The sequence below is a fragment of the Chiloscyllium plagiosum genome, unplaced genomic scaffold (genome assembly GCF_004010195.1).
Source record: "Chiloscyllium plagiosum isolate BGI_BamShark_2017 unplaced genomic scaffold, ASM401019v2 scaf_12492, whole genome shotgun sequence".
Classification (NCBI taxonomy): domain Eukaryota; kingdom Metazoa; phylum Chordata; class Chondrichthyes; order Orectolobiformes; family Hemiscylliidae; genus Chiloscyllium; species Chiloscyllium plagiosum.
Window position 1 is genome coordinate 1 of NW_025211873.1, and position 25,000 is coordinate 25,000.

The 25,000-nt window shown below is 38.2% G+C and overlaps 1 protein-coding gene and 2 non-coding genes across 3 annotated transcripts; all 3 read left to right on the forward strand.

Moving 5' to 3' along the window:
* Positions 1 to 12,329: 12,329 nt before the first annotated feature.
* On the forward strand, positions 12,330 to 20,519 carry rpl27a (ribosomal protein L27a). The gene is made up of 5 exons (XM_043685766.1): positions 12,330 to 12,365; positions 13,736 to 13,799; positions 13,882 to 13,957; positions 18,302 to 18,476; positions 20,354 to 20,519. Exons 1-5 carry the CDS (start codon positions 12,363 to 12,365, stop codon positions 20,480 to 20,482), a joined length of 447 nt encoding a protein of 148 aa, XP_043541701.1. The 5' UTR covers positions 12,330 to 12,362; the 3' UTR covers positions 20,483 to 20,519.
* Positions 15,008 to 15,138, forward strand: LOC122547169. The gene has a single exon (XR_006310905.1). It is a non-coding gene; the product is annotated as a small nucleolar RNA SNORA3/SNORA45 family (small nucleolar RNA).
* LOC122547168 lies at positions 19,181 to 19,310 on the forward strand. Its single transcript, XR_006310904.1, has one exon. It is a non-coding gene; the product is annotated as a small nucleolar RNA SNORA3/SNORA45 family (small nucleolar RNA).
* Positions 20,520 to 25,000: the final 4,481 nt, after the last annotated feature.

The window sequence follows — 25,000 nt, forward strand, 5'->3', positions numbered from 1 at the left end:
ACCAAAGATTCTCAGACAGCACCTTCCAAATCCATGAGCAGTTCCATTGAAAAGGACAAATGCAGCAGATACATGGGAACACAATTTCCCCTCTAAGTCATTCATCATTCTGATTTGGAAGAACATCACTGTTGCTGGGTCAAAATCTTGGTGACCACATAAAAAACACAGAAGCAGGTGTGCGAAACACAGAAATCAAGTCTGCGAACACACACAGAACACACCCACAATGCTCCAGTCTTGGCCAACAGGCTAACATAGAAACAAGACATGGCCAAGCTACTCCCAGACCAGAGAATACACTTCCCAAACAGCCTTCATAGTAAGTTCCCAGACCCAATTAGCACTGTGGTCCCAATGCCCTAAGGGCAGGCTCATTTTCATTGAAACCGATACCACAAAAGGCAGACTGAGAGACCCTGGAAGACTTCACTCATAGGAGGGACACAATGGACAGACCTGGATGCCAGGAGAAAGAACATGTACATATATTCACGTGGACGGGAAATACAATGAAGAATCCTCTAGAAGACATTCTCACCCACTCACGGAGATGGATGGAATCTCCTGTGTCAATTACAAATGAATTGTTGCAGCTGGACACTTGATTAATTTCCATTCATTTTATTCTTGTTTTAATCAATTTACAATTTTCACCATTATACTGTAACTGTTTTACAATTATCCCCTCTGTGTTAAACCTGTATAAAACCTACCATCACCTTCCATTCAGGGAAGAGCATTCTGGTCATCTGTACAGAGAATCAGTTCTGTGTCAGCTTGGTCAATTTCTCTTTGTGATATTGCTTTGTTTAATAAACCACTTAATAATTTCACGGTGATCCTCTTTTGTGATCTCTGATTCATTGGGCTGAATTTCTCCAACAGTAGGTCAACCTACTGCATGTGGACTGCAGCAGTTCAAGAAAGCAACTCACCATTACCTTCTCAAGGGCAACTTGGGATTGGCAATAAATGCTGGCCCTGCCAGTTATGCCCACATTCCACAAGTAAATGAAACAAAGACATTAGATTAGATTAGATTCCATACAGTGTGGAAACAGGCCATTCGGCCCAACAAGTCCACACCAACCCTCCGAAGAGTAAACCACCCAGACCCATTTCCCTCTGACTAATGCACCTAAGACTACGAGTAATTTAGCATGGCCAATTCACCTGACCTGCACATCTTTGGAGTGTGGGAGGAAACCGGAGCACCCGGAGGAAACCCACAGGGAGAATGTACAAACTCCACACAGACAGTCACCTGAGGCTGGAATCGAACTTGGGTCCCTGGCGCTGTGAGGCAGCAGTGCTAACCATTGAGCCACCGTGCTGTTAAGGACATTGAAATCCAGGCCGAGCTTTAGAGCAAAGGTAATAAGCTGATGAGGAAGGAGGTGTACAATGAAGTCACAGGCATAGAACTGAGAGAGGTGCAAATTGCATGGGACCTAATTTTATCACCAATAAATAAACTTCATTGGATTTCAGCAGGATCCAGGCATGGTAGTCAAGTTAACAATCTTATAACCAAAATGTCGATGCTAACATTACCACAGTAATTACCAGCCAATAAAATCCCTCATTTTCAGACCTGTGTAAATATCTAATGGACATGCAAGAGTAAATGAAACAGGAATGTTGTTGTCATAAAGCTCCATTGTTAACTCAGAAACTTTGTCGTGAGGTTACAGGGATAATGAGAAAACTGTAGCAAGAAGCTAATTAGAATCTAAACAAGATAGCGATATTGAAGCATTGTTGAAAAATTGTGAAGTATGCCTCAGATGAGGAAAAATCCAAGAAAGATTCCATTCATTTGATGGTCAAAACAAGAACATAATCAAAATAAGTACATGTTAATTGTTTTGAATGGAAGAAGATTAACTTGTTTTGGCTGGTAGCTATAGCTGGAGGATAAATGCCATGTGATGCCCAATACTCAACAGCGAAAATTGTTGAGGTTTTAAGAAGTAATTTGTGGTTTATGCATTGTCAGAAATATCGGTGTAAAAGTGGTCCACACTAACATCAAAAGAGTTTGAAATATTTCACAATAAGAATGGAGTTGAACACACAAGAATACTACATCAACCATTGAACAGTGGTATAGATTGTGAAGAGATCTTTGTGAAAGTATTTGCTAGGTGAAAAACTAAGTAGTAATTGCCACATTTCCATTTGACATAAGTCAGCCAATTTTCTTACTGAAAAACAGGTTGTTCATTGTATAAGTCATGGTGTTTAAACAGACTCTTGAGACAGGGTTTAGGTTCCTAAAGCCTGACATCAACAGCAATATAAATGAAAAGCAAGACAAAGTAAAAATGTGTCAAGATACACCAGGCATGAAAATTATAAAGGTCAGTGCTGGTCAGGAAGTTATGGTATATAACCATAAGTAAAAGTAAATAATTGGATTTGTTGTACTGAGAAAATATACATCCAGTGAAAAAATGGAGAGAAAGAAAGACTCCACCAGTGTCTTGTAGATCAGTTGCTTGAAAGAGGAAATCTGACAAAAGGAGAGCAGAAGAAGGCTCTGATAATTCAAGTTTCTCCCGTAACTTGAAGTGACAATCTAAGTGAAAGTGACATAGAGAGTTGAAATTTTGCCAGTATCACAGAATCCATTGGCAAAGAAAAGGGTTACAGGGTCACAAAAAAGCCAAAAGCTCTGGATCTGAGTCTTACTCCAGGATTCAAAAGTCACTGAAGGTTAATTCATAGTACAGTGAAATTGGTTAATTGGCAACCGGTAAATCCTTCTTATACACCTCAATAATAAAAGCAGGACTCACTCTTGGTAAGCCATATTTAATACAAAGTAGTACTCAAACTATGGTGATGGCTTCAGGCTAGCATCTGTTCCAGGAGGTATAGAAAACAGACATAAACACATGCTTAATCCACCCCATGCACATAAACACATAGGAAGTCTTCTAAGTATGAGTGACCATGTTCTGCAATCACTCACCTCATCCTTAATTCTCCATTCTCTGTTGCCAATCACTTCATATAAATACTGTGCACTGGAAGAGAGCAATAAATCTAGAGATTCTCACTTTTAATTTGTTTTCCTCCTACATTATTTTCCTATCTAATTTCCATGATGAGGCTTTGTTTGTCTTCAAAATTTACTTAAAACAAAGATATTAGGATGGAGATGTTGTTAATCTCTTCCTTTACTTTCATTAATCGTCAAAAATTATCTTTACACTACTTCTACGTCACAGTACAAGCTCATAACACATTGACAGTAAACATGCATTGAGTTGCATAGCAACCATATTTTACCAAAGTCCATGTGCACGACATCACAACATGTCCATCAAATGTGCTCTCAATAAAGCATCCATCATAGCATCCACACAAATGAACCATTTTCAAATTTTACAGATGGAGAACTTCGCTCCAGTGAAATAATTATATATTCTTCACTTGAAATTTCTCTAAGCAAATCAAAGAGTTTTGATCTGTATAAGTAACAATTTCATCCATGTTGTTGCTGATGTAAATCTTAGAATGACCTGAGCCAAAACAACTCACTGTCTTTTTTTTCAGTGAAACATATTTTTATATTCATGTTTCTTTAAAAAGTAACTGACAGACCATTTAATTCCCAGCTTATTATCTTGCAGTAAAAGAGCCCGCACACCAATGATGCTAGCATGAATTGCCAGTTTGTATGCATTTTCACAATTGGGTTGACAGAAGGCACTTTGACACTCTTGTATCCATTCAAATTTTCTGCTTTTATCAAAGCGTTTGTTAAAGGTGCAAAGACAGTGATGAAGTTGTGATTAAATCTACTTATGACATCATAGCACAAAATTCCATCTTTCCTCTTAGAAACAGGAAAATCCAAAATAACCCATACCTCAACTCTTTACATGTTACTTGGCCTTTTCCCACAATTTGGCCAAAATAAGTTACCTTTGCTTTGGCAAATTCATTCTTAGCCAGATTTATGACCAAATTTCCTTTGTGTAGTTGATCAAACAATTCAAACAAGTGGTGCAAATGTTCTTCCCGGGTTTAGCAACAATTAACCAAATCTCCGAAGTAAACAACAGTTACATAGTTCTTCAATTACTCTTGGTAAATTGTTGGAACGTAGGTAGTGCCTTTTTCATTCCAAATAGCATGACTGTGTACTCATAAAGCCCATTTGGTGTTACAAAAGCTCATATTTCTTTTGCTGTTATCAGTCAACAGAACTTGCCATTATCCTTCTAGCAAGTTGTGCTTTGTGACAAGCCATATATGTCCAATTCATTCAATATCCAGTCTCAGTAACGGATATGAGTCCTCTTTCATTAGCTTGTTGATGTTGTGCTTATACAGATTGCTTGTGACCCATCCAATTGAGGCACAATTATGAGAGGTAATCTCCGGTTGCTATGATTACCGCGTCCATCATGAACTAAATCTGCTCCCTCACTTGAGCTAATCTTTCTGTATTGATGCTGTATGATGGTGTTTTATAGATAATACATCACTAACATGAACATCATGAACAGCTAAAGCCATTTTCCCTATTTCTACAACTTGATTTATAATTCAGTAGTAGACGTCATAAGTCAATTTGATAGTTTTCTGGAGGGTAAAACATAATGTTATCTAACATTTTATGTATCTGATTGATGAAGGACCAACTCTTGAATGTTTAATTTCTGGTCCATTCACCAACTGTTGAAACTTCTATTTCACTCACTATTTCTTTCACTGCTGTAAGTACACTTTCCTGTTTTCGTTACCTTTTCAAATTTTTAACTTGGCACACTTGCTGATCCACTCTTTTGTCTGGAATACTCACTACATAGAGTTTCTTATTGATTTGATAAGAGCCAGTAAACCTTGCTTTTAATGGTTCCCCAGAGACAAGGAACAACATTAATACCTCGTCTTCTTTAACATTAAACTTTGGACTTTTTATCCATTCTAGTTTTCATTGTCTTTAAACATGCTTCAAGTGCCTTTGAGCTAACAAATAATTTGGTCATCTTTTCTCTGAAATTCTAATGGAGATTGGAAGTATTGTCTCTGAACTTTAGTTTAACTTGTTTAGTTTAATTAATCCATTGTGTTCCTGTTGTAACATTTATGTTCCTTTTACCACCACTGGTTATTGTACCATCCTTGGTGAAGCAAATATTCGTGAGCTAGCAGGTCATTCACCAAAATAAATAAGTTCCTTTAATAGGAATCTGTTTCATTACTCCCACTACAACTTCTCAATTTACCAAATCACTCTTTAATCCAACTCTATGACATGAAACTGATTTTCAATATACCTCAATTTAATATTTTCTCTGTCATTAACTCCTTTTGAAAACAAATTCTATCAGCCAACTGACTTGTTCCATTGCTTCTATGTATCTTTATTGGTTTATCTCATTGATTTGAAGCAGAAGGATATACATCCCTGTTTGAGATAAAATATTGAGAATCTCCAGTGATTTGATTCTCCTTATCAATATTTATTAAAAATTTTCATGATCGTCCTGAGCTATCTGCTGCAATGCTAGACATTGGAGGTCCCCACACCAAAAAGATATCAGACGGAGTATTGACTATGAGTATATCTACATGACACAGACTAGTAGTTCAATATACCAAACCATTATCACCTTTCCAACGGCATTTGAAAATGAGGAATAAATGCTGGCACCATAGTGGTGCCCACATCTCTCATCCAAATGTCCTGATAGCCTTGTTTCGGTCTTTGGTTGGCCCAGAATTTGTCTATGGATCCCTTCAATGAAAGCCTTTCAGGTGCCTTTGCCTCAAGATATTTTCCTACATTTTCAGTCTTCCCCCTATAATATCATCAGATGTGCAAGTATGTATGGACAGGTTCCCCCTTGATAATGGAAAAGGTCTTGGGAACATACAGCACCTGAATAAAGAATATAATCAAATAAAGTGGATTGGGTTTTGTCACTGGTACAACTATGCCTGAAAGAGTCGAATTTTTTACTTTGTTCTTCCCAAACTATTACATACTTGTTAATGACTGGAACTGTGTCACAAATCTCACAATAGGGTCTGCTGGCTCACTGATAAGAAATTTAAAAATGCCTCTGCTGTCTACATAATACTAGATAACTATTCGGTTTCAAAATTTCAAGTTTGTTAGAAAACTTTAATTATTCTTTATTGAAATCTCTATTTCCCTTTGTATCATTCTTATCCTTCATTCAATTCTCCCGCTTCTTATAAACTCACAGCGTATCTCTGAGAATAAAATATCATCTAAAATTTATGTACCACAAATGAAAGCTATAATAGCCGTGCAATCAGTAAAACAGATTTTCCTGCTTCATCCAAACATTTGTATTCAGGTTGACATAGATACAGGCTCCCTATTAATTATAAAAAAAGACATTTAATAGAATTCCTAAATAAATATAACTTCTGAAATTTGTCCACTTATTTTTTTTAAAATTAAAATTAATGTGAGAAAATACTTCAAACTGAAGAAGAGTTCAGTACATCGGAATTAACAGTACCATATCCTGGTAAATTAGGCTTGCTACAGATGCTGAGACTGTAAATTCCAAATTAAGCACAAGTCCAGGCAAAAATATTGAGACTAAATCCAGGCTTTTATGAGAGATTAATGTTTTTAATTAAAACCTTTAAATGAATATAATGAACAGCTAAAAATTAATTACATAATACATTTATTATAGTAAAATATGTAACTTTTATTTAGTTACAGCCCTTATTTTGGACATTTAAAAAAATCAGTTATTGAGAAAACTGATGCAGTAAAAATAGTATCTGCTGTGACCCTTTATGCAAGCACCATGTTAAATTCATAATATACACAACAGATATGCTTCAAAGCTTATGAGAGCTCCATCTGCAGGAATAATTTTGAAAACTGGATTTTGAAAACCTCTATCAAATATGGTCTCAGCCGTCTTATCTCTGACAGCAGTCCCAATGTCTTCTATCTTTTGTCATAAGTAAAGATTCTCATTTCTGGAATCATTTTTGTATACCAATTCTAGACTCTCGCCAATGCATTCACATCTTTCCTATAATGTTGCACACAAAACTGTACACAACACTCTAGCTTAGGTCTAACAAACATCTTTTATAAGTATATTGTCACCTCTTTGTTCTTGTACTCTATGCCAGTGGTGACTCATGGGATGTGGGTGACACTGGCTGGGCCAGCAGTTATTGCTTATTCCTAGTTGTCCTGAGCCATCCACTGTGATGCCAGACCATTGGAGGTCCCCACACTGAAAAGAAATTAAAGGGAATATTGACTGTGAGTGTATCTACATGACACTGACTTACAGTTAATAAACCGATCCAACATCACCCATTCAAGGGTAATTGGGTTATAGGAAATAAATGCTGGCCTCAGTAGTGTTGCCCACAACCTTGTTAATCAATGTCAGGTAATTAATAAAGCTAAGGACACTACATGCTTTATCAACTGCTCTCTCCACCTGTCCCACCACCTTCAATGATCTATGCACATACATACCAAGATTCCTCTACTTCTACACACCCTTTTGAATTATGCTGTATTTTTATATCGTCCTTCAATGTTCTTCCAATCGAAGAGCAGCACCTCTCACTTCTCTGCATTGGACTTCATCTGCCACTTGTCTGCCCACTCCACAATGTCCTTCCCATTGTAAATTTGATTCTGGAATCAAGTTGGGCACACAGCAACAGTGATATTACCAACCAAGGTATTCAGATTGTCTTCTTTGAAACAATTACAATCTCTTTTCAAATTATGTGCAACTGTCTCTTCTATCCCGTCCATCCCTCCCAACCCAACCTTCCCAGTTATACTCCAAGTTGCACATTAATGCTTAATTTTTAATGTAAATTTAGAGAGTATTATAAAGCAGCATTCAAATAGAGAAGTTCAGATGATATTACAAACTATGACTAAGGAGCAAAGCATCATCTGAAACTGGTTATCTTTTAATCTTGAAGTAATTTGTGAGTTCAGTGTGATGGTGATTTTTTTCAGTCAAGTGTCATTCTAGCTGTCAGGACTCTCAGTCTTGATTTAAAAAAAAGAGGAACAATCATTCTGGGCTATAAATGTGGACGACAATATAGGTGGCATGGTTAGTAAGTTTGTGGATGACAGCAAATTTGGTGGTACAGTGGGCAGTGAGAAGGATGTCTCAGAATACAAAGAGATCTTGATAAATTGGGTCAATGGGCTCAGGATTGGCAGATGGAGTTTAATTTAGAGAAAAGAGAGATATTGCATTTTGGTAAAATAAACAAGAGTATGACTTGTAAAATTAAAGGTTGGACCCTGGGTGAGCGTTGTCAAACAGAGAGACCTTGGGCCTCAAATAATAATTCTTTGAAATTTGCATCACTGGTAAACAGGGTGGTTAAGAAGGTGTTTAGCCTTTATTGCTGATAAATTGGAGAGGGTTCAGAAAAGATTTACCAAAATGTTGCTGGGAATGAAGGGTTTGAATAATAAAAATAGACTGGATAGGCTGGAACTTTTTACACTGGAGTGTAGGAGGTTGAGGATGACCTTAAAGAAGTTTATAAAATCATGAGAGTCATATATAAGGTGAATATTAAGAGTCTTTTCCCCCGGATGGGAGAGTTTAACAAGAGAGGGCATATTGTTAAGGTGAGAGGAGAAAGTTTTAAAAAGGACATGAGGGCAACTTCTTTTACACAGAGAGTGGGGTTTGTGTATGGAATGAACTGCCAGAGGAAATTGTGGATGCAACGACAGTTACAACATTTAAAAAACATTTGAATAAGTACATGAATAGGAAAGGTTTGAAGGGATAAGGGGCAAATGCAGGCAAACGGGACTTGTTTATGTGGGAACACGGTTGGCATGGAATCATTGGGCCAAAGGGACTGTTTCCATGCTCTGTGACTCTATTAACTCTGTTTCTCCCTCCACAAATGCTGCATTTCTCTCCTTATTTCTATTATCCACAGTATTTTGCTTTTATAAAGCTAAGTACATTGAAGTATTCTCACTGCCAGAACTCATGATGTAAAATGCCATGATCGTCCTTCATTTTTAATTGCATTTTCTCCAGACAAAATAAATGATTGGGACACTCACATGGGAGTAAGGTACAAGTTGACAAATCATTGGCAGGCTTTAAGTAAAAAATGTATTATTCTTATATAATTTGAATTCCAAAATATTGAAGCAGATTTTCAGGGCCAGAGCAGTTTTTCAGTGGCTGGGTTTCTTAGGAATGCTGGCTCCAGATGCTGTAAAGACCACCAAGGGCAGAAACTCCACCTCGCAACGTTACATTGCTGCCAAGCAAGCAACGTAACGCCTTCCATCTAGAAGGATAGTCAATTGAGTCAGACCACAGGCATTCAGTGAAGCAGGATAAAAATACTTAGTGCTGTCAGCACTAGTTTGCCTCCCCTCCCAGCCTTTGTCCCTTCCAAAACTGTGACCTTAGAAGAGCCATCAGCACATGTTCAGCTGGTGTGGTGTTATAACAGACGAATGAATCACATAATGTAGATTAATTCAGGCTTAGGAATGACTGTCAGCAGTAAGCATCATCACCAGGCCCATTTTCAAATGGGTGGCAGTCCATAAGACATAGGAGCAGAAGTAAGGCCATTCGGCCCATCGAGTCCACTCCGCCATTCAATCATGGCTGATGGGCATTTAAACTCCGCATTCTTCCCGTAGCCCTTAATTCCTTGTGACATCAAGAATTTATCAATCTCTGCCTTGAAGATGTTTAGCGTCCCACTCTGCAGCAATGAATTCCACAGGCCCACCACTCTCTGACTGAAGAAATGTCTCCGCATTTCTGTTCTGAATTTACCCCCCCTAATTCTAAGGCTGTGTCCACAGGTCCTAGTCTCCTCACCTAACGGAAATAATTTCCTAGCGTCCACCCTCTCCAAGCCATGTATTATCTTGTAAGTTTCTATTAGATCTCGCCTTAATCTTCTAAACTCCAATGAATACAATCCCAGGATCCTCAGCCGTTCCTCATATGTTAGACCTACCATTCCAGGGATCATCCGTGTGAGTCTCCACTGGACAAGCTCCAGTGCCAGTATGTCCTTCCTGAGGTGTGGGGACCAAAACTGGACACAGTGCTCCAAATGGGGCCTAGCCAGAGCTTTATAAAGTCTCAGTAGCACAACGGTGCTTTTATATTCCAATCCTCTTGAGATAAATGACAACATTGCATTCACTTTCTTAATCACAGACTCAACCTGCATGTTTACCTTTAGAGAATCCTCAACTAGCACTCCCAGATCCCTTTGTACTTTGGCTTTACAAATTTTCTCACCGTTTAGAAAGTAGTCCATCTTTATGTTCATGTGAATTACTCCATTTCCAAATAGCAATTATGAAGTTAGTGTAACATTAAAATGCAGTTACACCTTTTTTTTGGCAAAGTTAACTCTATCATGGTTTTTTTTACTACAAAACAAATAGTGGAAAAGGACGAGATCATGTCAGTCCGGTGACTTCAACATGCACCCCAGAGAGAACAGCAGAATTACTGCTAGCAACCTCTGGATTTCTGCATCAACATGTCCATATGGACTTCAGAAGTTAATATCAGGTTAATATCAGGTTCAGAAGAGTGATTATGGCAAGTTGCACCATTGTCACTAGGCTGATGAATTTCCTGAAAACATATGCCAAAATAACAGCATTAGTGCAGTGAAATGCCAATTTTTGGTGCAAAAAAATTGAAGAAATTTGGGTGCAGGGATTACTATTGCCTCTCTTAAGTCATGCTCAAATTCCCTCAATAGTTCGTAGCATTTCGTTTAACCCATTTTTCTAATCAATACTTTGTAGCATTTCACTAAGACCTTAATCAAAACCCTCTGCTGCTCATTAACATAGCTCTGTTCAGAAAAACTGCAACTCTTGCAAATTCTTAAGCATATGCAAAGTCTGAAAGTGATGTAAATTTATATCAAGTATTATAGAAGATATCTTTTAATGTGGTGCAATGTTACTTGAAGTGATTTTTAAAAATCTTTCTCCTTACCAGGTCTGGTAATATATATACTAGTCATGCTAGAATACTCTCCATTTCCCTCGATGAGTTCAGCTACAATAACACTCAAGAAACTCTGTCGTTCAAAACATTGAAGCCCACTGATTGACACAGTGTAATATTTTTAACATTCACATTCTCTCCTTTAATGGCAGCACCCTGTGCCATCTACATGATGTGCTGCAACCAAAACTGCTAAAGCATTTATTTATTGCCATTGACAAGATTATGGTGATTTTACTAGTGGTTGATTGCAGAAATCTCCAGGATTTTGAAGCAATAATTAAGAATGGTATTACTAACAACTGTGAAAATTTCAAGTCCATATTGCAAATAATGTCTAATTAGCATATAATTAATGACAAGCATTGTTGATCTCACTATTCTTTTTACGGCAAAATCTAATCCATTGTATATTATAGCTTTATCATATTTTTATATAACTAACACCTTAGATATTGCTATGGCTGGTTATAACATTTTGTAAATTCCTACTTTGGAAATAGAACCATTCTGACTCAAGATTGGGATACTGCCAGATTGTAATCACACACCTTTAGTATATTGCGCGAGCTGAGATGTCACTTTTTTTAAAAAAAACCTTAAGTTATCTTAAGAACGTGACAAAAGAAGTCCTGGGATTTACATATTAATGACCCAAAACCTACAACCCATTCTAAAAAAGTGAAAGACTTTAACAGCAATCTAGGTTTGCTCAATATCTTGTTTCAGTTACATGACGCTGTAATCTTTTGCTGTAAATTCTGTGTCTTATGATCCTGTTCCACAACTACCAAATGAAGGAGCAGCACTCCAAAAGCTAGAGCTTCCAAACAAACCTATTGGACTAACAACCTAATGTGTGATTTCTAACTTTGTCCACCCAGTCCAACAACAGCACCTCCACATCATGGCTACCTTCAGACATTGACTGACCTCATTTTTAATTTATTCTTTTCCCATGTTTCTTGAAGGCGTGGCCAAAGAAAATAAGGCTTTTAAAAACCGTTACTACGCAGGCGCATTTGGCTGGATCAATAAGGAAGACCGTTATTGCGCAAATGTAGTTGTCTGGCAAACGAAACCGTGTCTGCGCAGGCGCAGTTGCTGAAATACGGGCTACTGGCACCTGCTACGCATGCGCATTTTACCGGGGTCCGTCACCGGCGATCGTCACTGCGCAAGCGTTCTGGCCTGGACAAAAGAAAGCATATTCAGGAGGACGATGGCTCTTACTGAGCAGGCGCACTTCTGCTCACACCCGGATGTCAAATAAAACCGCGAGGTTGTGTATTAGCCTCCCTCTTCACGTCATCAGCTAAGATGGTAGGTAACGTGGAAGTTGGTGGTCTGACTTTAATACAATTAGAATCCAATGGAATCGGGTATCAGAAGTGACCTTAAAAATAGATGTCTGTTGTGTAATCATTGTTGTCCTTTTTGTAAACAAAATGTATAGCACTTTCGCTAAGATAGTTGTACTTATTTAGATGAAAGCTCTGCGGCCTATTTAGTGAAGGCTGAACGCAGGATGATGGCGGCTGTTCCGTTGTAATTAATGGGCCGTTTCTAAATTATTGACTTGATTCGTGATGTTGTGCATTTTGGTTTGAGTTTGGTGCTGCCCGAGCCGAATAGTTTTCTGCAATTTGCCTACTATGATCTGCGAATCGCCAGAAAACAGTTCCTTTATGTTTGTGAAAACTCAGCGTTATATAAACCGATGTAATTTTCATGGATGATGCCACTTCTGGGGTTCATGAAATTTTCAATCGTGTCATTATTTTACAAAGATACGGACTGCTGTATTTAATTGTCGTTGACCGTAAGAAATTGTACGCGTTGTTTCAGATAAGAAAGTGACAACACCGTGTTGTATACAATCTCTTAATCCAAAGTTCTTTAGTTGATGGCTAAAACTACTTCAATAACACGGTGAGGATGATGGGGTCATCTGTGGATTCATCAGAAATTTTAGCGGAGCTGCTTCACTGTTTGAGAGGCATCCTCTGAGATACGCTCCCATTTTAAGTAGAGTTCTCATAGTGGGCTACTTTTCCAGAAAAATTGAGGCCACAAACATAGGGGGTGACCTAGGTTGAATTCTTTTGAACGGTGTAGAGGATACATTTGATATCTGGTTAGCAGACTGATCCTTTTTATTCCAAAGAATTGATATGAACTTGTGTGGTATAATGAAAGTATTCTAATTTCTGGTTCTATTCATGATAATGTATATCTAAAAGTAGCAAGAACAAGTTTGGATACCATAATGTCAAGTAGTGTCTATACAAACTAATGTACAGTGGTGTAATGTACCAAATATTGTTGCTGATGGGTATCTAATTCTGCTACAGTTAGTCTTGGATTTGGTATTGTATAATGTCCTGCAGCCAATTGATCAAAAACTGAGTAGTATGAATGTGCATGGATGACTGGTTCGTTGTACTAAGATATTGTATTCCAAAGGACTAAATCTTTAAGTGGTTATAGAGGAAGCTGTAAAAACCCATTGTATAAATATGTGTAGGTAGGTTTTGTAAACATTAGGCACTGGTGTAATGCATTGACTGTAATCAGTTGGGAGTGTAATTTTTCATGCAAGTTTTTACTTATAAACATGCATGAAAAAACTTGGTCAGTTTTCCTTATAGTATCACTGACTGATAAAGCTAACTCAGTGATATTTATCTTAGCCGTCCAGATTGAGAAAGACCAGGAAGCTGAGGGGACATGTTAGCCACGGTCATGGCCGAATTGGTGAGTAATAAACACAAGCCCAAGTCTACCTTTTTTAGTGAAGGAGTTTAAATACCTGATAATTTTTTTGTTTCTGTTATAGGCAAACACAGGAAGCATCCAGGTGGTCGTGGCAATGCTGGTGGCATGCACCATCACAGAATCAACTTTGATAAATAGTATGTAGTCTGAAATTATTTTGATCCATAGATTTGTGATCTTGTGTGAAAGGTTGTGGTGAAAATAACTTGAAGTTAAATTGAACAACCTATTCAACTGTTTTGTTATAGTATTCCATAGTTTCAACATCTTCATTCATTTGAGGAAATTCAAGTTTTGCTTTAAAGTTAAAACAGCCCCAGCCTACTCAACATCTTCCCTACAGCTCAGATTTTCCAACCCTGGCAATATCCTTGTAAATCCTTTCTGAACCCTTTCAAGTTTCACATCTTTACAATAGGAAGGAGACCAGAATTAGCGCAGTGTTCCAACAGTGGCCTAACCAATGTCCATCCAGCTGCAACATGACCTCCCAACTCCTGTACTCAATACTCTGACCAATAAAGGAAAGCATACCAATCGCCGCCTTCACTATCCTATCTACATGCGACTCTACTTTCAAGGAGCTATGAACCTGCACTCCAAGGCCACTTTGTTCGGCAACACTTCCTAGGACCTTATCATTAATGTGCAAGTCCTGCTAAGATTTGCTTTCCTCACATATATCTAAATTACACTCCATCTGCCATTTTTCAGCTCATTGGCCCATCTGATCAAAATTCTGTTGTTATCTGAGGTAACCTTCTTTGCTGTCCAATATGCGTCGGAGCTGAGGGGTGACCTTAAAGGTTTTAAAAAATTGAGGGGCATGGATAGGATAACTAGGCAAACTCTTTTCCCTGGGGTGGGGACTCCAGAACTAGAGGGCACAGGTTTAGGGTGAGAGGGAAAGATATAAAGGAGACCTTTTTCATGCAGAGGGTGGTATGTGTATGGAATGAGCTGCCAGAGGAACTGGTGGAGGCTGGTACAATTTCAGCATTTTAGAGGCATCTGGGTGGGTATATGAATAGGAAGGGTTTGGAGGGATATGGGCCAGTTGCTGGCAGGTGGGACTAGATCGGATTGGGTTGGCAAGGACAAGTTGGACCGAAGGGTGTGTTTCAATGCTGTACATCTTACTATGACAGCATCTATCCTCTTCACTCTTTCTTCTCAAAATTTACAATAACGAGACTAGAGTCACACCCTGACACTTCCTGTGGTCCTGGTGTGCTATTGTTCTCGAAGATTGAATACTACTTTTATTCGCTGGCTGGAGCTTCCGGTAGCACAGTCAGTCACTAGGTTAGTGACACTATGCAATGTTCTAATGTTGCAACTTGACAGTCCTCAGGTGCTGCCTAACTGCACAGGTAAATTGTTTACTTTTAGTTTTGATATACAGTATATGTTGCGTTGTGCAAGAGCTAGCTTAATTTATCCCAGTTGACCATTCTGGTCTATCATTAGAGACTAACTATAAAGCACTGCACAGGTAAATTGTTTACTTTTAGTTTTGATATACAGTATATGTTGCGTTGTGCAACAGCTAGCTTAATTTATCCCAGTTGACCATTCTGGTCTATCATTAGAGACTAACTATAAAGCACTGCACAGTGCTTACATGTTTAGCAAAACGAGAACGAAAGCACCAAAGTCATCTCGAGAAAATCTCAGTGGACAAGTTTAAAAAATAATTTTAGATTTCTGGTCAACTGAAATGAAACCAATATCATGTGCACGTTTGTCTGAATTTTCTCCTCCAGTTCTTCAAAGTTCTCTTCAAAACCGCTTGATGTTACTCACTGCTTGGAAGTAAAGTTTTTTTTTAGCAACTCCACACGAGGTGTAGACTTGCTACTTTGCAACGTGCCTTAACTATCTGTGACATTTACACTGAATTCAAACTACAATTAAGTTGAAATCTAAATTATTTTTTAATTTGTCCACTGAGATTTTACTGAGATGACTTTCGTGCTTTCGTTCTCCTTTTGCTCAACATGAAAGCACTGCGCAGTATTTTATAGTTAGTCTCTAATGATTAGAAATTCCTCCTCTGAGTCCTAAGTTGGTGGTTTAGTCTGAGACTATGCTGTCTGGACCTAGTCTTCCATGTGGGGAAACACCCTTTTGGCATTTGCCCTTTTAAGAATCAGGTATGTCTCAATTAGACCACCTCTCATTCTTCAAAATTCCAGTGATTGGAGTTCCACTCTTGTGCTCATAATACAATCCTTCTTCACACTAGCAATCATCCTAGTGAATTTTCTCTAAACTGTCTCCACTAATACAGATTTTATTTGCCTTGCTGATTACCTGTGACACCCATGTGCTGGCTTCATGTTTCATGCATAAGTACCCCCAAGTCCCTTTGTGTGGCAGGTTTTTGCCATTTCAATACTCTGCTCTAACACCACAAGGAATAGGAACAGGAATAGGCCCCTTGAACCTGTTCTGCCATTTAATAGAATTGTCTGATCTGACATTCCTCATCTGCCTTCCTGCCCTTTTCCAATAAGACTTTATTCCTCGACCAATCACAAATCTATCTCAGCCTAAATATACAAAAGGATTCTGCTCCCACAGCATTTTAGTTTAACTATTACTAATTGTATTATGATTGTTCTTTAATTCCTGCCCTGTATTCTTTATTAATGGGATGTTCAAAGCTCTTCCATCATATAGATTGATGCAAAATCTCTGCCATTTCCTTGTTTCCCATAATTATCTCCCCTGATTAGATTAGATTTCCCTACAGTGTAGAAAAGGGCCAACCAGTGTGGACTGGTTGGCCCTTTGGCCCAACCAGTCCACACTGACCTTCTGAAGAGTAGCCCACCCAGACCCAATCCCATACTCTATATTTGCACCTAACACTATGGGCAATTTAGCACAGCCAATTCACCTGACCTGCACGTCTTTAGTCTGTGGGAGGAAACTCATGCAGACACTGGGAGGAAACTCGCGCAGACACTGGGAGAATGTGCAAACTCTACACAGTTGGCCGAGGCTGGAATTGAACCTGGGACCCTGGTGCTGTGATGCAACAGTGCTAACCACTGTGCCACCGTGTGATTATTTAAATTGTGTTCTCTTGATCCTTCTCTTCCTTTTTAAATATCTATATATTTAAAGAAGTTTTTATTGTCAATGTTTTGAGAAGATTTGTAGCTCAGTTTGAGGTTTTGGATATAAGGTTGCTCACTTAGCTGGAATGTTTGTTTTTAGAAGTTTCATCACCATCCTAGGTAACGTCATCAGTGAGCCTCCAATGAAGTGCTGGTGTTATGTCTAGCTTACTCTGTTTAGGTTTCTTTGGGTTGGTGATGTCATTTCCTTTTCTTTCTGAGAGTGGTTGATGGTACTCTGAGTTCTGATTGGAATACCATGCTTCTCGGAATTCTTCCACATGTCTCTGTTTGGCTCGTCCTCGGATGGATGTGTTGTCTCAGTCAAAGTGGTATCTTTCCTCATCTGTGATAGTGGGTCATATCTTTTTGTGGCTGGTGGTTAGTTTTCTGCCTGTTTGTCCAATGTAGTGTTTGTTACAATTTTTGCAAGGTATTTTTGCTTGTTATTTATAGGGTCTTTCAAGTTTTTGTTAGCTGCTGTTTGTGTTTGTGAGCTATCATGATGCCGAGAGGTCTAAGTAGTCTGGCAGTCATTTCAGCGATCTCTTTGATGTAGAGGACAATGGCGAGAGATTCTGGGCGTGTTTTGGCTGCTTGTTTGGGTTTGTTGCTGAGAATTCTGACTGTTCATTGCGTACCCATTCTTTTTGAATACACTTTTTTGTCAGTTTTTATATTCTCACTAGTTTTTCCTCCTAGTTTTTCTTCTTGTATCTTTAGTCCTCCTTTTTGGATTCTAAATTTAGTCCCAGTTAGCTTAGTTTTCCACATGCTTTTTCTTTCAACTTTGTATCTTGGTTAGTTATGGTTTTCTTATCTCTCCCTTTTTTAGAATATTACCTGTATGTAGTAATAACGTAAGATCTTCTGTAGTGCAAGGTTTGCTTCAATTTAATTTGAATTATAAATATTTCATGTTGGCAAGTTCCTTGAGTGTATAGTTTTACATAGTCTGAAAAGTCATAATTCTGACTGAATACTTTTTGGGGCTTTATTCTGTGACGTCAGTCAAGTGGTGGAACAGCTTCTTGGAATTCTGAGCCTAGCTTTTGTAATTTGCACAAGCACTTCGCTAGATTTGATATCTCCATTTCTACAAGTAAAGCATGCAAAGTCTGTTGATTTAAGGGAGAACTAAGGAAGTGAAGTAAAAGGCTGTCCTGAATGATATGGCAGTAAAAGAGTAAATTCTTCTTGCACATTGAGATGACTGCTGTGGTATCACTGGATTCAACAAACCTAGAAAAATGTTTGCTTAATATTCAATTTTTCCAATGAGGGACCAGTTCTTAGTGTTTCTAAATGTTGCATTGAGCTGGGTTAAGTGAAGTTTGATTTCTAATTTTTCAGTCATCCAGGTTACTTTGGAAAAGTTGGCATGAGGCAATATCATCTCAAGAAGAATCGGTTGTTTTGTCCGACTATAAATCTGGATAAGCTGTGGACACTGGTCAGTGAACAGACCCGATTAAACTATGCCAAAAAACCTGAAGGACCAGCACCTGTCATTGACGTTGTACATGCTGTGAGTATTATGACAGTTTCTCTGAGCAGCCTGCAAGTAGGATATACTGATAAGGGAAACAACAAATCTTAGCAAAGAAGTAGGTGGTGTGCAGCCAAACAGGAGTTGGTAAACTGTTTAGCAGTCTACTCATCCGCAGTTGATTTAAACACTGAAGGCTAAGGTTATTTAATCTAAAGATATAATTTAACACCTTGGATCCAATTAAAAACCAACAATTCCTAAGGCAGATTAGTCCAAGTTAATAAGTTTTAGTTTTAAGTGCATGATTTTGAACATGTTACTCAAGATGGGTCTGTCTGAGGCTGTACAACAGATTTGCTTCCTTTTGAATGCATTATTGACATGCTCACTGGCTCAGATTCCATGTTTGATTTCACTCGTAATCACCTCTATCAAATGCTATACAGAAATAGAATGCTCATAATCATATGTTAATACATCCCACCTGTCACATACATAGTCTGATCAGCTGAGGGGGAGAAATCTGGATTTTAAACAGTCTTATTTTCTTAAATGTTCCATCAAGCACAGCTGTCAAGGGCAGAAGTGATGGAGGAAGCTATGTGAATGGAAGCACACTTGGGGGGGGGGGGGGTGTTGTGAGGTGTTGTGAGCAGTACTCGAAGGAAATGTTTGGTTATTAAATAAGGGTATCAGTTGGCTGTGGGAGGTGTCAAAATGGTTTATTGTTGAGTTTGGGAATCGAGACTTAGAGTCACATCCTTACACTTATTATTGTCTTGATGTGCTTATAGTTTTCGAAGAGCAATTACTGATCTTATTCACTGGTTGAGCTTTATAGTTCAGTCAGTTACACAATCAGTAACATTGCTGGTGATTACACTAGGAGCATTAGTGGTACTAGAGCTTTATCTCCACTAGTCTTTGGGATGCCATTTGAGGGTTGACAAACTTAAAAACTTTGTCCTAAATTTGCTATCTCCGTCTGAGCTCAAGTTGCTTTGTTTTCTATATTTACAATTGTTAATTTTGCACATTTAGTTTCTGCATCTCAACTTCAAGAATAATTCCTCCAAATGCCTTCTTCTCACTTCCAAGTTTTTCAGCATAACTCAACAGTTGAGTTTGTTTTTCATTTCAAAATCTGACCTGAGGAATGCAGTTTTTCACTTTTTGGTTTATTTTGCCTGTTCTTTCGTATATTGTTTGCTGTTCTGTTGGTTTGACATGCAGTGGCATATTAAGGTCATTAGTTTTCTGTAAATCTGAGTTGCCTGCTGTTTTCAATTTGTCTGGGAAGATGAATTTGCATTGGTTCCTGAATAAAATCTCATACATGGAAGACCATGGATATTGTATTGCAGACACATGAAATCCTAGTCCTGCCTCTGCAAATCTAATGGCAGGATAGGAGCTTCAATGTGTCCCCCTCGAGCCAACATTTCCAGTGCTAAGGCACTGTTTGTTGTATTTAAGTTGACAATATTGTTATCAGATATTTATGCAGACTTCCAAAACAAGGTCTCTACTCTTGACCTCTGACATCGGAGGTAATTAACAAGGAAAGCTAGAATCTCTTCAAGCACACCTTCATACCTCTTCAGTTGGATTCCTGGTTTTCCAAGATCTGTGATCATTGAGAAACAGTTGTCAACAGATGTTTATATTCTCTGGAAGTTTTAATGATAGTTGAGCTATCAAAACTTTATGTACTTTTTATTTAAGAAAAAGTAAACTTCACAAATTATCTCGTCTCTTAGATGTTAATTGCAGTAAAGCTGGAGTACTTTTTGGTTGGTTCCTTTTTATCCTGGAATGGTTGTCCTGTTCATATCTTGCTACTTAATTTGGTGCTTGGAGTAACAAATGTTTACTTGAATCATTGCTTCATTTTCTTTCTCTTTTTTTTGTAGGGTTACTATAAAGTTCTGGGCAAAGGCAGGCTGCCTAAACAACCAGTTATTGTCAAGGCAAAGTTCTTCAGCAGGAAAGCTGAAGAGAAAATCAAAGAAGTTGGTGGCGCCTGTGTATTAATGGCATAAGTTTTCTAATGTACTAATAAAATGCTGTCACTTTTAACTGTGTGCTTTTTGTTTTAAAAAAATAAAATGCATGTTCAAAGTATATGAAATGGAGTTAGCCTATTCCCCTTGTGGCTGCCTGCCTCTGCAGCTTTTTGGAGGAGAAAGTGAGGTCTGCAGATGCTGGAGATCAAAGTTGAAACTTTATTGCTGGAACAGCACAGCAGGTCAGGCAGCATCCAGGGAACAGGAGATTCGACGTTTCGGGCACAGGCCCTTCTGAAGAATCTGAAGAAGGGCCTGTGCCCGAAACGTCGAATCTCCTGTTCCCTGGATGCTGCCTGACCTGCTGTGCTGTTCCAGCAATAAAGTTTCAACTCTGCAGCTTTTTGTTTTACTTTTTTTCCACCTGATTTAATCAGGTGGTACTTTGGTTGTGAAACTTTCATATTCTCTAACCTGGTTATTAATGACCTGATTATCACCTAAGTTTGATAAGTGTAAAAATAGTAATAAGATTAAATATAGCTTCCATTATGTACCTGTACCACTTTGTACTAATACAGGTTTATGGAATCTGCCCCAATAAGGCCAGAGGTCAGTTATGATCATACTGAATAGCAGAGCAGAATTGAGCCAAAAGAGGCTGCATCTAATTTGTATTTTTATATACTGTATACTGGATGTGGTTATGTTTGCGTTTTAATCCAAATGGTTCAGCAAGGTTAAGTTGGGAACTGGAAGGATGTCAGCTAAGGTTGTTCTGCTATAACACTTAGTGACCCCAGTTTGTCAAAAGTGTGAACTTTTAAAACTCATACTGGCTATAATAATTACATGAACATTTATGGGCGGCACAGTGGTTAGCATTGCTGCCTCACAGCGCCAGAGACCTGGGTTCAATTCCCGCCTCAGGTGACTGACTGTGTGGCGTTTGCACGTTCTCCCCGTGTCTGCGTGGGTTTCCTCCGGGTGCTCCGGTTTCCTCCCACAGTTCAAAGATGTGCAGGTCAGGTGAATTGGCTATGCTAAATTGCCCGTATGTTAGGTAAGGGGTAAATGTAGGGGTATGGGTGGGTTGCGCTTCGGCGGGTCCGTGTGGACTTGTTGGGCCGAAGGGCCTGTTTCCACACTAAGTAATCTAATCTAAGTGCTGTTCCTAAGGCACCATTTTTCTATAATGTGGGGTTGCACAAGAATGTAACAATGTTGGTAGAAGAACTACCTGTACAATAAATTAATTTGACTTGTAGAAATAGCAAGGTAAATTTAACAAGGGAAATGAAAAAGCAGACAGACATGAAACTACAAGTTCACATGGGTTCTGGGCAATGACAGTATTACCTATATCAGTTACCACTGACTGCCAACAGCTAAGTTGCTCTCTAATGAAGTTAATTTCCTATTATGTCATGTAATTCAGAATCTAATCACATGGTGGATCTGAAGTCATACTTTAGTCAGATCAAGCAAAGGTGGTATATGTCCTTTTGAGAAGACATTAGTGAACCAAATGGGTTTTTGCAGTGATCCAGTATATTCACTTAATAGCTTTTTTTTCTAGATATTCAAGAATTGAGTGCTATCCATTTTCTATTGTAGGTTTCTGGATTACAAGCCTTTTAAAGATTACCACTTTTAAAAACTTTAATTTTCAAGTTTAAATTCTTGTGATAAGAATTAAGCATACAAATGCAAGCAAGTTATAAACAACATGTATACATCACTAGTTATTCCTCAGCTGGCTTCAAGTATAAGCATCATAATTTCAAAGCTATCAAGGTGTTATAATAGGATATAGATCAGGTTTATTATAATAGCACTAGCATCGAGACTGCAGATATAAAAAGTGCCATGACTAAAAGAAAAATTAAAGACTAGTTTAAATACTATGACATTGAAAATGTCAGAAATTACATAGCTTACCAGTATTTTAGCTGTCAGAAGTGAAACAACAAAGTTCAGCTAACTTTGTACTGACCACAAAAGGCACGGTTTGTTATTTGATTCTTCGGAGAAGTTTTTTTTTTGAAGCTGCGAAATGGCAAAACCACAGACAGACAAGTAACTGAGGTGCTCCCACTGGGAACTGCTGCATTAATGATTGTTTTAAACAATTACTCACTAAAGCTGTGATTACGTAAAACAAGATGGCTACAGTAACTTTTAATAAATTATTCTGAAATCAAATTTTTCAGAAGCAACAAGTTCTCAGCTCAAACAATTTCTGCAGAAAAGGTCCAGGCAATTACCAGTGAGGAATGAGAAGCCTTTCTCAAAACCCATTCTGATTGAATATACCTGCTGTAGAGCCCTCATTACTTAGTTTTCTCATTTTTTGATTTGGAATGGAAGATGATTGAAGTTTGAACAGCATTTTTTAAAAAAAAAGTTATGTTTTCTTTTGGGATCTGTAAATTATAACTTAATTTACAAATCTAAGTGCTGCTTTATCTACACCATCCTGAGTGAATGCTAAGCTTGGACTGGTAGCTGGTTAGATGTTGAATTAGTCAATCAAGGGAGGACTGATACTAACCAGGCAACTTCAATGATGATACAAAAGGACCAGTTCTGACATGGTTTGAAAGTGTGTGACTGTGGAAGCTTTCACAGTCTCTGTTCTACGTTTGTGTCCAGTTAATAAGCTATTTAATGGTCTGAGAAAAAGAATCCTAGATGGAGAAATAAGTAAACATTTATGGAAGTCTGCTGAAACTGCATTAACCAGTGACTTTGAAATTCAAGCTTTATATAGTTCTACTTGCCTGTGAACAACCCATTGTGCAAGGATTTCATGAAGAGCTGGTATCAAACCCTTAACTGAGAGTGAGGGTTATGACCAAAGAAGATTTGGCTTTTAATCCTTGATATTAATTGCATTACCTTGTTTCTGCATTCTGATAAATTTACATTATTAAAAACAAATTGTTAATTTGTTTGTTATAAACTTGATATCCAAGATTATTATTTGTAAAGCTTGATTTTGTGGTCATTAAATGATTTAATTTCACTCTTGTTGGGAATCCGGTGATAATGAGGCTGGTTTGGTTTAGCTTTCCACACCGTACAAGTAGAACCAACAAGTCACAACTTTGCAACTGCTGGATCAGACTTCAAAAGGTTAACCTTCATTGCAGCAAGAAAGATGTCAAGCAATGAGACCCAAAAGTGTGCCATACATTAACTTTTGGGACTAATGTTTTAACGTGTTTGAATAAAGTTTTTTAAGTACCTATCCATTTTCACTTGGATCATACAAGTGAAGTTGTACTGTCTAACTCTGGACCAGGAGCCCAGATTCAAGTTCCACCTGCTCCAGCAGTGTATCATGTCCCTGAACAGTTAGAGAATATTGACAGTGAAAAGGGAAAAATTTACAGGCAGCAGAAGGAGCAATAACCACAATTAGGTTGACTGGTGAAAGAGCAAGAGATACCATGAAAAAACATTTGCACATTGAGTTTTCATGACCTAGAATTCACAGTTTGAATGGGTTTCAGTTCTTAGTTTAATGTAAATGAGTATTGCTGCCTCGTCCAGCATTTATTTACCCATCCCTGGAAAAGGTGTTGGTGGGCTGCCTTCTTGAACCGGCTCAATCCTTATGGTGCAGGTGCATCCACAGTGCTGTTAGGAGGTTTCAGATTTTTGAACCAGTTATAGTAAAAGAATGATATTGTTGCAAGTCAGGATGTTGTGTCTTGGAGGGGGATGTGCAAATGATAGTGATCCCATCCAGCTACAGAATTTAAGTAGTAGAGGTCATGAGTTTTTATGGTACTGTAAAAGGAGAATGGGTAGTGGAAAGAGTTTCAACAACAATTTGCAAAATGGAATTAGATAACTATTTGAAGGATAAATAACATTAAAAAGATTATTAGGAAAGAGCAGAAGAGATGCACTAATTTGATAATTTACTAGAAGGACAGCTCAGGTATGTCAGGTGGAATGGTTCCTTCTGTATTTTAGGGAAACTCATGTTGGGATCCTTAACTAAGAAAATAAGCTAATGGAAGGAGTTGCATTTTTACAATTTTTCTTGAACTTTCTTGACCAAAGGAAGTTATTAATTCACCAATTTTATACACAATTATACAAAGCTGTGGTTTAAAGTCATGCATTGCTTTGGTGGTGCTTTACTGTCAGTTGTTCAAAGACAAAGAATGTAATGGTATGTGGGATGTTTAGTTTGTATACAGAGCACAAAGATTCCATATTAGAAAGTCAGGTTATGCAATTTGCTGGGCAGAAACTATTGCCTCCAAATACAGGCGTATAGCTCAAAGTTTGTGTGAAGATTTGTCGCTCGAGTGCTTGTTGTTGTGGTCCTGTTCGCCGAGCTGGGAATTTGTGTTGCAGATGTTTCGTCCCCTGTCTAGGTGACATCCTCAGTGCTTGGGAGCCTCCTGTGAAGCGCTTCTGTGATGTTTCCTCCGGCATTTATAGTGATTTGTATCTGCCGCTTCCGGTTGTCAGTTCCAGCTGTCCGTTGCAGGACAAGCCAAACAGAGACAGCCAGGGAATTCCTAGAGGCAT